We start from the raw sequence: 16,490 nt of genomic DNA on the forward strand, positions 1-16,490 counted from the left end.
TATCATGATGCAGGTACAGTACATCACATACTGCTGGGGCCTAGAGCTTTACAACCCACAGAGCGAATCATACACGTCACCCCAGTATCTATATAATCTGCAACTTAGAACAATTCCAAAATTGGAATTGGAATATTGTGCTAAATATACCAAACATATCAGGCCATTTGCAATGAAAATGGGAATCAGATGTCCTATTACAGCTTAAACTGTTCATTGGTAAACGATCTTACAGTACTGGTGTTTCTGGAAAAGAACTAACATCCACTAGAAAATACTCTTCCATGTTTTCCCTCTCTCCATATATATTTTTTCTTTCTTAGGCATTCTGTGCAGAGGTAGCTGATGTTCCTACAAAACGCTGATGTGCTTTTTGGTATTCCTGGGACCTGTGGTTGCCGTGGACACGGAAGGCTGCGGAGGCTGCCGGCTGCGCTGTTCCGCCCCTGACGAGCCAGCTGGCTCCAGAAAATGCGTTCACTATTTTTGCCAAGATCAAAGGAACAAAACAGACCCCTGCTCCGCAGTTCTGCTCTCTACCCTCTGCAGGCCCTCCAGGCCCTGTGTGAAGAGCCAGGCTGAGCCTGAGGCAGCCTGGCACAGGTTGAAGGCACTGGGGTATCAGGAGCAGAAGAATATTGATATGACACGTCTCATGGCAACAAAACTGGAGTTAAACCAGGGAAGCTTCATGGGCACACTTGCTCTTGTTCTCCAGATGGTATAACTCCTCCCTAAAAATCAAAAATATTCTATTCTCCTCTCAGGCCACAGAAACCATTTGGTCTGATCCTCTTAACTGACTGAAGGGGCCACTTAGGATGAGAGGCAAAGTGGCTTTTTAAAGGCCTTGGCCTCCTTTCTCTCACTGCCTTTTCGATCATCCTGAGTGTTGATTGGATCGTAGACTCTAGCTTTGGGCAAAATTATGGAAATAGTGAGGTTTGCCTCTCTCCCTGCAAAGTGATGGCTCTACATCGAGGGCCTTCATGCAGACCTCCGCCCTGGCCTCTCTGTGGTGGCAGCTCATGGTTCCCATGCACGGTCGTGTTCTTTCCACCTAGGGTTTATTCCTGTTTATATCCCTACATCTGACACAGGGCCTAGAACACATTTGAAGAACAAAAAAATAAAAACCCTCCCCAAGTGTAAATACAGCTGCAATGTCCCATATAATAACCATTTAGGATAGCTACTGTCAAAAACAAACAAAACCCAGAAAATAACAACCGTTGGTGAGGATGAGGAGCAGTTGAAACTCTTGTGCACTGTTGATGGGAAGGTAAAATGGTATAGCTGCTGTGGAAGATAGTATGGAGGTTTCCCAAAAAATTAAAAATGGAATTTTATCCAGAAATTCCGCTTCTGGGCATATATTCAAAAGAACTGTATACTCTGATCATAGCCATATCATTCACAATAACCAAAAACTGTAAGCAACTCAAATATCCACTGATCGATGAATGGATAAGCATAATGTGGTATGTACACATAATGGAATATTCAGTCAGTTCAGTTGCTCAGTCATGTCCCACTCTTTGTGACCCCATGCACTACAGCACTCCAGGCTTCCTTGTCGATCACCGACTCCCGGAGCTTGCTCAAACTCATGTCCATTGAGTGATGGACATCCAATCTCTCATCCTGTCATCCCCTTCTCCTCCTGCCCTCAGTCATTCCCAGCATCAATGGAACATTATTCAACTTAAAAAGGAAAGTAATTCTGACACACGTTACAACATGGAGGAATCTTCAGGACATTAGGCTAAGTGAAATAAGCCAGTTATAAAAAGACAGATACTGTATGACTCCACATATATGAAGTACCTAGAATAGTCAAAGTAATAGAGACATGAAGTGGGATGGTGCTTGCCAGGGGCTGGGGGAGGGAGTAAGGGGAATTACTATTTAATGGGTACAGGGTTTCAATTTTACAAGATGAAAAGATGGATGAGAGGTGAGATGGATGGTGGTGATATCTGCACAATAATGTGAATGTATTTAACACCACTGAACTGTACACTCAAAATGGTTAAGACAGCAAATTTTATGTTACGTTTATTTTATCACAAGTAAACATAATTTTAAAGTAATCGCCTCAACCAAAACATATTCTTCCTATGTCCCATTTTCTCTCGGTTCTTCACTCCATGAAAAGAAAGTAATAATTGGTTTTAACTCCCTAATGGTCATTGTAGTGGTGGGATTCACATATTGAGACAGGTGGTGTGTGTTTGTTGGGTTCTAAATATAACTCATCGCACTCTGTTCTTCATATGCATAAAGATGGCCCTCAGCGTTCTAAATCTTTCTCACAGCAGGGCATAGCCAGAGATGTTAGCCAGAGATCAAACAGGATGAAATCCTGGTTTTCATTTTTTTAAAAAGCGAACAATAAAGCTGAGACTATCAAAGAAGGGGTTGAGAAGCTTACACTCACCCCTCACCTCCTGGGCCTCACTGGTTCCTAGATGCCTCCCGGGCCCGTGTCCTGCCTATTTCCACACACCAGCCCAAGCCCCCGGCACTGTGTCTGCCCGGCCCTGACGTGAAAGTGAGCGGGACTTATCTGATCCCCTTTGCCCTTGTTGGGACTTGCACCTCTCACAGTGAATGGCACGCAGGCCTTCCTCCCACTATTGCTCTGTGTAAAACACCTGTGGGTTGTAATGCTGATTAAGTCCAAATTCCAGTACCATACGTACCTTAAGTCCAAAAGCGCAGTATGTATAGCTACAAGGAAATTCCTGCTCGGCAGAAGGGTCAGTCTACAGCCACTACTTCAACAAATGCATGAAGTACACTGGCATCTCTAAAATAAGCTGTTTTTGGTCGAGACCCTCATCATCTCTTTGTCTTGGTTTATTTCACTTGCTTCTCCAGGCTCTCTCACCCTTCCCAAGATGGTAGGGAAAGCCCCGCTCTAATCTGTCAGAGTTACCTAATGCTTACGGGATAAAGTTCAGGGTTAAACTTCCTAGCATGACTTAATAGTTTCTTTTCTTGCTGTCTTGGCCTCACGGCATCCCCTGCCTTTCATGCCCTCAGCCACTCAGCATTACTGTTTCTTAATCCCCCTGTTCTTCCCGCCTCCGCATGGTAGCACAACCTGTTCCTTCCCAGCCTGGAACGCTGGTCTCAGACATCGCCATCTGTTGAGCTTCTACTCATCTTTCAAGATCCATCTCAAAGGTCACTCCTTCTATGAAGGCTCCATGGATTCCCCTGGGAGCTCTTTCCTCAGAGATGCTGCTTTCCACCACATGGACTAAACTTCGCTGAAAGCTGGGAAACTGCCCATTATAAAATGCCTGCCCTGGACTTTCAATCAGTCAAGTCCCTGGGGGTGGGTTTTCAAAGTGATCCACCCTAGAGCACCCCAGGTGCTTACTGCTGCTTGGCCACCCTGAGCCGCTGCTCACCACTTCCCTTGTGACCCTCTGGTCTGTGCTCTGGTGTGGTTCAGGTACAAGCCTGTTCCCACACTCAGTGATAAACACTGCAGACAGTAGGAACCATGTCTCACTCCCTTTTGGACCTTCCACATTTTCTGGCTTCAGACTTTGCACATGGCAAGAGCTAGATCTGCTACATAAATAAATAGATAAATCTCCACTGCATCTGTGGGTATGACCTGGAGGAGGGAGGAGATAGGTTGGGAGTTTTGAGAGAAATCAGAGAAACTCTAGGTGAGCTGAATATAGCTTCCTACCTCCAGTGGAGGATGAAAATAACTTGAAACTTCTTGGGCAGTTCTCTGGTAGACAGAAAATTGGTAGGAAAAGGGAAAGCATTAAGAAGGAGATACAAGGCAAGGACATAGTATGCCAGACCCAGAGGTAAAGGTGGCTTGCTATGGTAACAGAAGGCATCATGTACCTTCAACAGTCTTAAAACTCAATGGCTGAGTTAATAATTATAGTGGTGGTAGTGACAGTAGTAATAATAATAAAAAGATGGAAAAATACTCAAAATTTTAACAACTTATTGACCAGAGATATAGTAATACGTCTTTTGTTACCCAAACATCACTGACCAGAGATGTTTCAATATTCACCTACAGGACAAACTGCTGAGCACAAGCAGAAACTTCTGCAAAAATCCCCCAGTTAATAATGTGTTAACAGCAGCTACTTCTGGGTTGTAAAATTACAGTCGTTTATGTTGTAAGTTTCTCTTTAAACTGCCATTTGCTCTTGGAAACAATATATGAATGGACATGACTTTTAAAAACTGAAATTATATTTTAAAAGCCACAGCATACTTTACCTCTAGAGTCCCAGTCAATGTGTGTAATATAACTAGAAGCACCTTTACAGATGCCAACCCTTTTGCTTGTCAGGACGTTGTAAATATCCACAAAGTTATCATGGGACGCCACGGCAAGGTATTTTCCTGTATCTATGAAGAAAAATGAGTGGTTAACAGTAAAGCATTTCATGTGGGAATTTACTTCCAGGAACTTAGCATTTTAAAATGGGTTAGAGGTTAAGGAAATAGTTGAAAAGAATCCACTCTTGTAACTTTTTGTCCCAACACATTTTTACAAGTTTTTGCTGTCACCTTTTGAAAATTTAATATCAGAGATCATTTCTTTTCTGTGATGGAAGGAGACCATGTCTTCTACAGTGTCAGCATTTACAACCAGGAAACTTCCATCATTCAAGCCGACTGCTAAGGCTTTCCCATCTGGGGAGAAGGCACAACATCTTCCACCTACAAAAGAAGCCACAAACAGTACTGTTATGATCTGTGACTTTCCTACCAAACAAATGAAGAGGGGGGAAATGTGCATCTAGTCATGGGTTTGTGACTGTGTCTAACACTGCTGGTGAGAACTAAAACTTCATAATTTAAAACATTTCTTACCACCAAACCCAAAGACAATAATCATTAATATTAAAAATAAGTTTTCTATTTTTCTGAGGTTTATCCATTCATTTTTTCATATATAAAGACCTGAGTTTTCAAGTGACAAGTGGAGTGAAGGGGGGAAAGGAATAAAGGATTCATATAACGAGTATTTCTTCTCCCAAGATGTGATACTTAAGAATGGGACAAAATTTCCAGAAACTATTTTTTCATACCATGCCTTACGTACAAAATTTGCTTTGGAGCACCTTGTTGTTTTACTTTTAGTCTAATCTCTGATCCGTGGATTATAATGCATAATTCTAGAGGTGGAAGATTTTATTCCTGTCTCTTCTGTCATGAGAAGAATGAAGTACGGATATTTTCTCCAAAGGTGTCTGCAAAACTAACCAGTACTGGGCTGAGGGGACTACATGACAAATGCTTTCTAACACTTTGCAGGCTCATGGGAGGCACTTCTGAATGCGGAGTATGGAGTATGTTAAATAGGAATCCTATTTAGGGATATGGCCCTTCCTTGGCCTGGTTTTCACCGTCAAGATATTGGTAAGCACAGCCCCAGGATGGGACAGTCATGCAGCCTTGTGCTAAGACATTCCAAATTGAGCTTCCACCCCTCCGTCCCCATCCACTGTTTCCAACAGGCTGAAAAGCCACATTCATACCAGTAACTTTAAATGGGCTCATCTAAAGTCTATCTTCCTTCTTGTCTTCATCCATTCACTTTGCAGTTACTTACTTACTATGAATCAGGCATTGTGCTAGTGCCGAAAGAACAGAAAGACCAACCTGCCCTTTAGCAGAGTCATCAGGCTTAGGTCAAGCATAAAAATTTATTGCACAAACCAGGATACCCGAGAGTGAAAGGGAGAGCTATTAATAATTATACCAGGACACCAGCTATAAACTCAGTTGAATGGCCATCCTATCTCAGAGGTGTTGGTTGTTCTCCTGAACTAATTTTTAACCTGGTGAATAAAGTCCATTGAATGATAGTCAAGGTACTCACAGTGAGTACTTGGTCTGTTATTTTCCCCGACACAAATGAGTAGCCTCATTATTCACCTCTGTAGTAGATAAGAGCATGAGCTTTGGAGTCAGACTTGGATTTTGAATCCTGGCTCCCTCCACCACTTATGAAGACCCAGAAGTCGAGTGTAAAGTGCATCCACATGGTAGAGGGAGACAGCCTCATGCAGTGGCCACAGGTGTGCCCTCTGAAGCCACAGTCCTGGATCTGAATTCAGATCCATCACTTACTAGCTGTGCAACTTTGGGCAAACGACTTAAGTGCTCTGCGCCTCAGTTTCCTAGTTTCTAAGTGGAAGCAATAGAGGCCTTACTCACCGGGTTCTCGTAAAGACCACAGGTGAAATGCTAGCACAGTTACTGGCTCAGCGGTGTCAGCCACTGTCATTATCATCACCACTGTCTTGACACCTTTTCTCACTTTATCCGCCTAGACTCGTCTCCCCATGTCTATCCATAAAAGTACCCAGCAGAAATACTCTAGGGGCCAGGCCCCAATCTTACCCTTTCCTGTCTTAACTTTCACAAATCCTTTGAGCCTCGGCTCTCGTTTTCCCCAATGGGGTTATCCCTGGCCGTGGGCCTTACCCCGAGCCTCCGTGACACCTTGTTTGTGCCAGAGATCTTCCGTTTGTCTGTCCTCACCTGTTCTCCACCCTGCTCTGTGCCTGGAGCTGGCCTGCATGGCCTCTACCAACAGGCTCCGTCGCCCCCTGGCTTCTGATTTGTTTGGTCAGGGGTAGCATGACCAGAGGCTGGAGGGAGGGTACTAGGGAAGAAAGGATAGAGGGTAGGGAGGTTGGGGCATGTTCTCCCCTGGCTGCCTCCCTGCGGGGTCACCGCTTGCTGTCTGAGCCTCTGGGCTGGACGGTTACCCCCTCCTGCCAGGCTGCCATCTCACTCTCATCTGTTCCTCCCCTTGTCCCTTCAGGCCCAGGGCTGGCAGTGGTTACCAGCTACTACTAGTTGCATTGTACTGCACAAACCCTGGTCATTTCCCTACACCCTACCCGCCCCTTCATAAAGAGTCCAGTTTTGAGATTCTTCAAATGACCCAATTTGAATGGACCAGCCGTTGCTGGGACTCTGTTCAAATCTTGTCCATCTCTGACATTAGAGATGTGGCTGCTCCTCCTGGGATCCCCAGTGTCTGATACATAGAAGCTGCTCAATAAATGTTTGCTGAATTTCTACTTCTTGGTATACCTCTTGGTTCTCATGCATATAGGTGTTTAATACATATTTATCTGTTTCTTGTGGTTAACTATTATTTTTAAACCAAGTTTCCTTTTTCAGTAATAAAATCAGTTCCGGAGACTGTTAGACATAAAAATAAACACCATTCTTTACAAGCTGATGAGTTTCAACTGACTCCCACAGTTCAGATGAGAAGAGGAAGGACATATTGCCCCCAGGTGGCAAATGTCTATGCAGTGCAAGGAAATAAAGAATAGAACTGGGCACGGATGGATCAGGCCAGCCTTCTGAAACCATCCTCCATGTGATTAGTTATATCTGCAGCAACAAACACTAAATCCCCATTGCCCAGCATATCTGGGAGCATATAATAGGCACACACAGTAAATATTAGTTGGATGAATGGGTGAATGAATTCAATACTTGTGGTTGTAAACACTTTCACAGATGTGTAAGGTGACATATGCACCTTTTTTGAGTTTCCTCACTGCCAGCATACGGTGTTGGGAGGATAACTCCCAGATCCGGAGGGTTTTATCATCGCTCACTGTTGCGCAGATGGGCAGGAGGGGGTGAGCTGCCAGGCCCCACACTTCTCCTTCCATGTGCCCCTGTGAGGAAGGAAATGGGGCAACCAAAGTCAGTTCAATGCTTCTCAGCGAGCCCTTCCCAAGAGTATCCCAAACAGGTTCAAAGAGGAACACACACAGTTTGAGCTTCTTTGAGCCAAAATGATTGTACTGAATAAATTTTTCACTTGAACTCGAATCTAAAGCTGGGCCTACATGATACTAAACCATTCATCTGAAAAGCGAAGGATGGATTCACGTTGCTAAGTTTTGCTTATATGACGCCAAACATCTTCTCATGTAGAAGCATCCTAGTGAACAATGAACCATCCCCGTTTTATCCTGTGATTTCACACTGAATAAACACAGTATATTTGTATCTTCTAGTAATAGCTTGGTCACAAAGACACAAACCACTTTCTTCCATAAAACCATATTCTAAAAGATGCAGGTACCATTTATCTATGTCAGAAGAATTGGACAGTAATATTCTTGCTAATTAATTCTATTTCAGTTCTGTGTACAGCATTTGGCAGAGCAGAACTAGACAGATCTAAAATTTTACTTCTAGTATCCTGGGTATTACTCAGGGTCAGCATTTGTTCACAAATTTTTCTATCCAGTGATCACAGAAAACTGAAAGGGGCTTGATAGGCACTGGACCAGTTCCACGTGCCAATGTCTTACCACAAACACACTTAGCTGGCTTAGAATAATAACTGAGATGCAATATATTTAATGAATGAATAATTAGGGAGAAAATGAATCTGATTCTTCTAACCTATCACTCACTAAAGCAGTGTAAAGAATAGATTAGACAAGGAACAATTAAGCAGACCAGATTGTTTACTGAATTTCTGCTTTTAGTGGCTAATTATAAAAAGGCTTTGCTTAGTAAAGCAAAAAGAAGACCATACACAGGCATCTGAAAGGTGTTTGTAGCTGGAATGCTTTGGGGGAACAGGTGGCTCTTCAAAGAGAAATTGGACGATTCCAGTTTAACTGGGAAGCTGTTTGAGCAAAACAGTAATTTGGCAGAAGATACAAAGTTCTCAATACTGCTGACATTCAAATAGCTGAGAAGGGTATAGATACTGTTTTTATTAGATTTGGAGCACCTTACATCCCCAGTTTTCTAGTTTTCTTCCCTTGGGAAGCCTCCCACACTGAAGGCTATGGTCTGAGGATGGGTCAGGTGTGAGCCCTCACTTGTTCCCCCTAGACTGCATCTGCCTGAAGTTCTTTTACAGACCAAGTCCTTTGGTACACTGAGGACAGGGTTGTGGGGCTCTGAGATCCTTTCAAATCACTGCCTAATATATTTGATTTAAAAGTTGTATTTCCTTAATCTAATGTGACTGTGTACTTTGATTCCTGTATAACATAGCAATGGACAGTGAGTGAGATGAGCAGGGAGTATCCTGAATGGCACAAGGAAATGAGCTTGGACCTTCCTTTCCTCCTGACCTCCCTAAAGCTGATAATAACCAGCTGCACAACTGAAAGTTGATTATATTCGAAGTATATATATTGGGGATTTTCAAAACTCACCTCCTGTCACTTCTCTTTTCCTCTACTCTCTTAAAAAAAAAAAAGCAATCTACACCAAGTGATGTTGACTTGCTGAGCTACTGACACTGTAAAAGTGGTTCTGCAATCTTCCCACAGCAGGATCGCTGATGGTCTTAACCACATTGTCCCTACTGTTCCTTAGGTTTCCCTCGGGATCTACCTCTCAAAAGAGGACTGTCAGCCCCTTCAGCAGTCCTACTCTATCCTGGGTAGCGCACAGCATAGGGCTGGCCTTGGCAGGGCCACAACAAACACTGATTGAACTGAACTACTGAGTTCCACCCAGGAGGAAAAGGCAAACGACTGACGGATCAAAAGATGAAAGAGAGATGCTGAGATAAAAGGGAAAGAATGGCACGAGTGTAAAGAGAGAAGAGGGCTCTCCCAGCTCCACTGCCTGCCCAGGGCTCAGGGGGCTGCGCCTTTTGCACTGTTCTCATGCAGTCTCCACGCTGAGAGGTGTGGAGAAGAGTCTGGTGGAGAGAGAAAGAAAAGGCTCTGTTACCCGACAAAGCTTGGTACAAATCCCAACTCTTCAGTTCTTAAGATGTGGCTGTGCGAAGTTCACTGGGCTTTAGGCCCTCCATCTATAAAACAATTACCACTGAGCAAATCTGTTGTGGAGATGAGAGAGGGAATTTTGCACAATGGTATTTATTGCCTGACACATAGTCAAGTGCTCAATAAATGACAGCCTTGGATAACTGTATTAATAGAATGATAGAAACAAATACAGGAAAGATTTGAAGAGAATGAAAAAGTGAAAAGACTTTGTTGTTGAGTTTACAACATATTTAGACAAAATTAGTTCAACTCTATTACTTTTTAACTTGAGAAAATATTAGAGTTTGAATCTTAAAATGATGTTTAAATCCATAGTATAGCACAAATCTTACACACATATTTAGCAGTATAGCATGTAGTAAATAATTTAAAGTCTCCAACATTTGGGGATTGAAAAGAAACACTTCATTTTCAATAAAATTAAATAAATAGTCATGGCCAGAAAGGGAAAGAAAGGTAAGAACAGCTGGAGAACAAAGACATCACCCCTTCTCAAGGTCGCACCTCAGCACAATTCTCAACTTGGGCTGCCTGGCACCATCAGCTACAGAGCTTCTGAGATTTGTTTCTAACACAGAAAAAATGTTAAAACACGGATTCTTATTCAAGATAGTCAGGGTGGGGTCTGCACACAGGCATTTTTAAAACCTGATGTGTGTGCAGGCACGGCTCTCAAATGTAGCAAATCAGAGGGCCCCTTTCAGTGGGATTTTGGGGGTCAGCCCTAACACAGCAAGCCTGCAGGCAGGCATCAGGTGAGGGAAGGGGGCACTTCTCCTCCACTGGACCCACAGAAGTCCCAGAGCTTAGATAAGCAGTGCAGATTCCTTCCACTCCACCTTCTGAACCCATCCCCTCGTCCCTGCCCAGGCCTCTTCCACCTCTAACTATGATCTATTCATCACCTCCAAAGACACATGTCACTCCTCAGGTGGCATGTGATCACTTCTTGGATCTTTGAGGATACTGCTGATGCTTATTTTAATCTGGTATTATCTGAATCAAATTTTTGAGGGGAGAGGAAGGGTAAGGAGTATTTTATATGTTTATGTGAATTGAGGCTGAGACTAGAATGAGGCACAAAACCTAAAGAGACACACATATTCGGTGTGTGCAGAGCAAATAATTTTTTTTAGTTTGCCAAAATTTTGACAGACTGAGAAGAAATAGACCCAAGAAACCCCATCCACACCTGAACCTGATTCAGAAAATGAGATTATGGACTCTGAATAGATGCTCTAATGGGATGAGGCTCCTGGGGATCTGGGAGTGGGAATGTATCCTGCATGTGGCAGGGACATGATGATTGGTGGTCAGAGGGCAGACTGTCCTGGACAGGTGACCCTTGGGAGCCTCCTGCTTTTCACACTCAGTATAATCACCTCCTTTGAATGTCCTATAGCCTTGCGGGTGTGTGTGCAAAGTCGCTTCAGTCCCCATGGACTGTAGCCCACCAGGCTCCCCTGTCCACGAGATTCTTCAGGCAAGAACACTGGAGTGGGTTGCCATGCCCTTCTCCAGGGGATCTTGCTGACCCAGGGATTGAACCTGTGTCTCCTGTAGCTCCTGCATTGCAGGCAGATTTTTAACCACTGCGCCACCAGGGAAGCCCCTCCTATAGCCTTATTACCAACCAATAACATATGGCAAAAGGGGTGGGTGTATTACATGTATGTGATGATACGATTATGTTATTTCAAATTATTTAAAGGCATTGTTTTTCTTTTTCCCTTGCTTTGAGGAAGCAAGCAGCCACGTTGGGGGAGCCCCACGTGATAAGGAACTTCAAGCAGCTTCTGAGAGCTGAGGGTGGCCTCTGGCCAACAGCCAGCAAGAAACAGAAGCCCTCAGTCCTGCACTCACAGGAACAAAACTGTGCCAACAACCTGCGTGATCTTAGAGGCAGATCCTTCCATAGTCAAGCCTCAGATGAGACCACAGCCCTGGCCTTTATCACAGCCTTACAAAACCTTAACCAGAAGACCCAGTTAAACTGTTCAGACTCCTGATCAACAAAGAAACCATAAGATGATGAATGTTTTTGTTTCAAGCTAAGTTTGTTATCAGTTTGTTATATAGCAATAGATAATACAGCATTTGCCTGATCTTTGGAGAGAACGTCTCCTTTAACTTGGTACTCTAAGGGTCCCCTGTTGCCTCAACCTGGCTCCAGTTCTGATGTGAATTATGGTTTAGAATATGTGCAAACACAGTACCTGAACAAGCAGTGTCATTGGGCCGCTTTTATCAATTTCCAGGATCTCTCCATTTTTTGTTCCCACCAGGATATGTCCATGTCCCAAAGTGATGGCACGGATTGAAGGATTATCTTCCAAAAGCAAGCCTGAGGAGGGGAAATATTGCATTTAATATTATAAATGTTGTATTTAATATAACAAAAATAAAATGATTATAGTGATTATATAAATTCTGTTTTTATAGTTCCAAAGTACTAAGTACTAGGCAATCATCTTTGATATTTCTACCAACGGCCACAAGCTCTGAATGTGGAACAAAAAGGGAGAGTTGACTTGGTCATGGTTTTCTGAGAACTTTATTACTATCTTTTTCATTCCTATGAACAGAAAGACTTCCATTGCATACTCGGGAGTGGCACCTTTTGAGCTAGTTGACAAGGCTGTTCTTTTAATGGCATAAGTCTTCAAGCATCTTTCAAACATATCATCCCAGAGCTCCACAATTCCATCCTTTCCACCTGTTACAAAACCCTGTGAAGGCACACATCAGAAGGATTATATACACATCAAAATGACAAGGGCCCACCCAGCCTCAAAAGGATTCCCCCTTGGGTAAAGAAACTTTGTCTGTTTTCTTCCCAAGTATGGAGACTGAAAAACCTGGTGATAACACAATATTTTCTGGACACACCTCTCCTCATTTCTCTAGCACTATTAAACACTTTCTCATTGTGCGTCCATTTCACTTTCTCCAGACCATTGATTCGAATTTAGCACCCTGGATTATGGATGGGTGTTTCTGTGCCCAGTTCCCTCACTGGGATGTGGACCGCCAGAGAACAGGACCAGCCTCAAGGTTTGCAGAGTTTCTGATATCTCATACGCTCATGCTGAATGAACTGGAATTAATGTCACGATCAAAAATGATTGTTAACTATTTTAAAATATTTACTTCCAGGAAAAACATCACTATTTTTCTATTAAGAATAACTGAAGTATCAAGAATATCTTGCTCTTCTGTTCATGAGATATCAATTTCTACCATAATTAAGATTCAGATTTTTATAAAACCTGCAAAGTATAAAACCTAACATATTGGATTTTTTTTGCTAGACAATGATCTTTATTCTTATTCTAAGTTTATGATTTCTTGGCCTTATTAGTTTTCCTTTTTGGCAAATACCAACTGTTCTTAGAAATTTTTTAAAAAGAAAATTACTGAGTAATTCATCCTGCTTTCTCAGAAACTTTTAATTTACTTCATTTCAATGATGTTCAAAAGGAAATAATATTTTGAAGTTTATTACATTAAATATCCTTATTTATCCTCATTATAGATGGTGAACCTATAGATATTTACTCCCAAAATTAAATCTAAATACAGTATATTATAATGTGATATTCCTGCCTTTTCTCATAATCTTTAAGCTTAAGTTACCAAGCAATAAAAGAGTTTAAACATGCTATATCACATCAACTTCTGAGTCTACAAAAATTTTCTTTCTGCCTTAATCTTTTCTAAAATTTGCAGTATAACCAAAACAAATTGCTAGTGAAAAACAGCTTTACCACTAAAACAATCACTGTAGTTACACATCTAACAGGAACCTACTTCTATAGCAGGACTAGCATATTTACCTGGGAATAAGCAAGTGCAAAATAAATCTCTTACTATGCTGTATTGGGTGGCTTAGGCTGTTTGGAGGTCAGAGAACATGCAAAAACTGGTACCATCCACAAAGTGGCAGTGAATAAAACACTTCTATTTTCTGGCAAATTGATTGAAGGAAGTGTTTTAAGAGCACTGAAGGTAAGTATGATCTTTTTAAACTAAACATAATTTTTTTTTGGCCATACCTTGAACATATGGGATCTTAGTGCCCTGACTAGAGATGGTACCCATGCCCTCTGCAGTGGAACCTAAACATTGTACTGCCAGGGAAGTCCCCAGTGTGATCTTTATTTAGAAAGAACAACAACACTGCAAGGCAGGTGGTTAGCTGGACAGATCAGGATAAAGACAAGGCTGAGGAGAAATACAGCTGGTGTGAGGGTTAACTGTGTGTCAACTGACTGGCCGCAGGGTACTCGGATTAAATACGACTCCTGTGTGTGTCTGAGATGGTCTTACTGGATGAGATCAGTGTTGGAATTGGTAGACTCATTAAGCTGCCCTATCCAGTGTGGGTGGACATCATCTGATCCTTTGAGAGCCTGAGTAAAACAAGAGGTAGAGGAAGGACAAAATTGCCCTCCCTTTATTCTGATTGATTGAGCTGGGACATCTTATCTTTTCCCAGCAGATTAGGACTTACACCATTGGCTTCTCTGGTCCTCAGTCCCTTGGATTTGAACTCAATTACACCATCGGCTTTTCTGGGTCTCCAGTTTGCAGATGGCTTAGTGAGACTTCTCAGGCTCCAAAACCACATGAACCAATTCCTTATAATAAACCTCCTTTTTATATATGTATATCTCTGTCTACATCTACATCCTATTGGTTCTGTTTCTCTGGAGGATCCTGACTAACACAGCCAGGACTCTGACACGCTTATTAAAGCTGAGCTTGTCTACACAGGAACAAGCTGGTTATCAATATAACTTCAGGTCAAACTGATGGGAGGGACAATAACCCAGCTATTACGCACTTCCAGGTCTCTGCTCATTATGCCACTGAGGAGGAAGACTGTGTGGAAATATTTCTCGGACTCTTGCTACTGTGTGCCTACATTTATCTCAGCACTTCTTAAGGAGTTCTTAGGAGTGACAGCCAGGAAGAATAAGTATGAAAAAAGAAGAGACAAATTGCACATAAAGATATAATTATAAACGGAAGAGAAATTTAGAGACCACTTGTGCTTCCCCTCCATCTGTGACAATTACATCCTAATACAGAGAGCACTGTTTTTACACACAGGCATTCTCTTGGTGTAGACCTTGCTAAGCCTAATTTAAAGTTCTAGAAAGCTAATGAGGAAAATAGACCATACCTTATCCAATGCATACATAGCAAACACAGGCCCGTCATGAGCTTTCACTGTCTTCAGTAGGAGAATATCTTTCCAAATAAAAATATCTCCAGTAGCTGCTCCAGAGAACACCAGATCTTCCATTCGCCCATAAGAAACACACATCATTGTTTCCAATTTTCCAACACTTCCAAAAATTCCTCTCTTAGAGGTGAAGCCCCCACCTGGAGTGGACCAAGAGTACTTAATACTTTTTGAAAAACTGAAATTTTCCATGAGCATTTAGATTAACTATCTTCAGTGAAAAATCCAGTGTGTCTACATTGCTTTGTTTAGTCGCTAAGTCATGTCTGACTCTTTTGCGACCCCATGGACCATAGTCCATCAGGCTCCACTGTCCATGGGAATTCTCAGGCAAGAATACTGGAAGGGGTTGTCATTTCCTTCTCCAGGATATCATCCTGACTCAGGGATCAAACCTGTGTTTCCTGCATCACAGGTGGATTCTTTACCACTGAACCACCTGGGAAGTCCCATGTGTCTACATAAAGGTGTACAAAAATGGTGGAAAACATCATAACAAAAACATTATAAATGGTTTTCTCCTTCACTCATTAATTCAGTGCTTGTTGAATCCCTACTTTGTGGCAGGCATAGTGGTCGACATTGGGCTATAAAGGTGAAAGGAAACAGTTCCTGCCTTCAAGGAACTCAAGGTCTGGCTGGGGAGAGAATGTGATATAATCCTCTAAGTAAGCAAGGCTCAGGGCGAGGTTTGTGCCAGCCAGAGGGAGGAGTGACTAAGTGTCCCAGGAAGCCAGGCAAGTCTTCCTGAATGCTGACCAAAGAATGAACACAGCAGCAGCTGTAAGGTAAAATGTAAGCATGCTTTGTGTATATTTTGCCTCGATTTTTATTATGGCAACTTCAAGGTAAGAAAACTGAATCACTGTGTAGGAGAAGAACATCAGGTTTGTTCCTTATATATTCACATTTCCCTGAACTTTCTGACTAGCACTGAGAAACTTAAACTCATCCCAGACAACTGTATGTAGGTTGACTCTCCAGACATGGTGGGTGCCATGACCTTTTCTTCAAAAGCAGAAAGCACTGAAGCAGTAGCTTATTTATGTTTTGCCCAGTAGAAGAATGGGCTTCATACCAGAGCCAATACTAAGAATTCAGAAGCAATCCTAATAAAAAGGCCTGACTTATTAGAAGAATAAGATACTCTTCCATGTTTTGTCCTATTATGGACTCATCCCTATTATTAGTATTATAAACCACAAGTATTTATTTTGACCACTTACTGTGTGTAGTGTACAGTGTGTGTGTATGTAGTGTACAGTGTAGTGTGTGTGTCGGGGTTAATTTATGTGCTAAATGTAGTGATAAAATAAAAGAGAACCCTCAAAATCCTAAAAATTTTTGTCCACCCAACTAAAGTGATTACTTCCTGCTCAGTAGTCCAACATAATCACTGCTTTCAGAACAATGATGGAATATAAAAATAAGTATTT

At 42.3% G+C, this 16,490-nt stretch overlaps 1 protein-coding gene across 5 annotated transcripts in view; it reads right to left on the minus strand.

Moving 5' to 3' along the window:
- EML6 (EMAP like 6) overlaps positions 1 to 16,490 on the minus strand; it is a 274,778-nt gene that overhangs the window by 55,795 nt on the left and 202,493 nt on the right. For all 5 annotated transcript variants that reach the window (XR_010662346.1, XR_010662347.1, XR_010662348.1 and 2 more), the window contains exons 19-24: positions 14,992 to 15,194; positions 12,421 to 12,532; positions 12,020 to 12,147; positions 7,568 to 7,709; positions 4,564 to 4,716; positions 4,270 to 4,401 (exon numbers count right to left, since the gene is read on the minus strand). Coding sequence is in view for 2 of the 5 variants with exons in the window: in XM_065929282.1 (XP_065785354.1) it covers positions 4,270 to 4,401; positions 4,564 to 4,716; positions 7,568 to 7,709; positions 12,020 to 12,147; positions 12,421 to 12,532; positions 14,992 to 15,194 (870 nt within the window). In the remaining 3 variants the exon portion in view is untranslated. The remainder of the gene's footprint in view (positions 1 to 4,269; positions 4,402 to 4,563; positions 4,717 to 7,567; positions 7,710 to 12,019; positions 12,148 to 12,420; positions 12,533 to 14,991; positions 15,195 to 16,490) is intronic.

The sequence above is a fragment of the Muntiacus reevesi genome, chromosome 3 (genome assembly GCF_963930625.1).
Source record: "Muntiacus reevesi chromosome 3, mMunRee1.1, whole genome shotgun sequence".
NCBI classification, from domain to species: domain Eukaryota; kingdom Metazoa; phylum Chordata; class Mammalia; order Artiodactyla; family Cervidae; genus Muntiacus; species Muntiacus reevesi.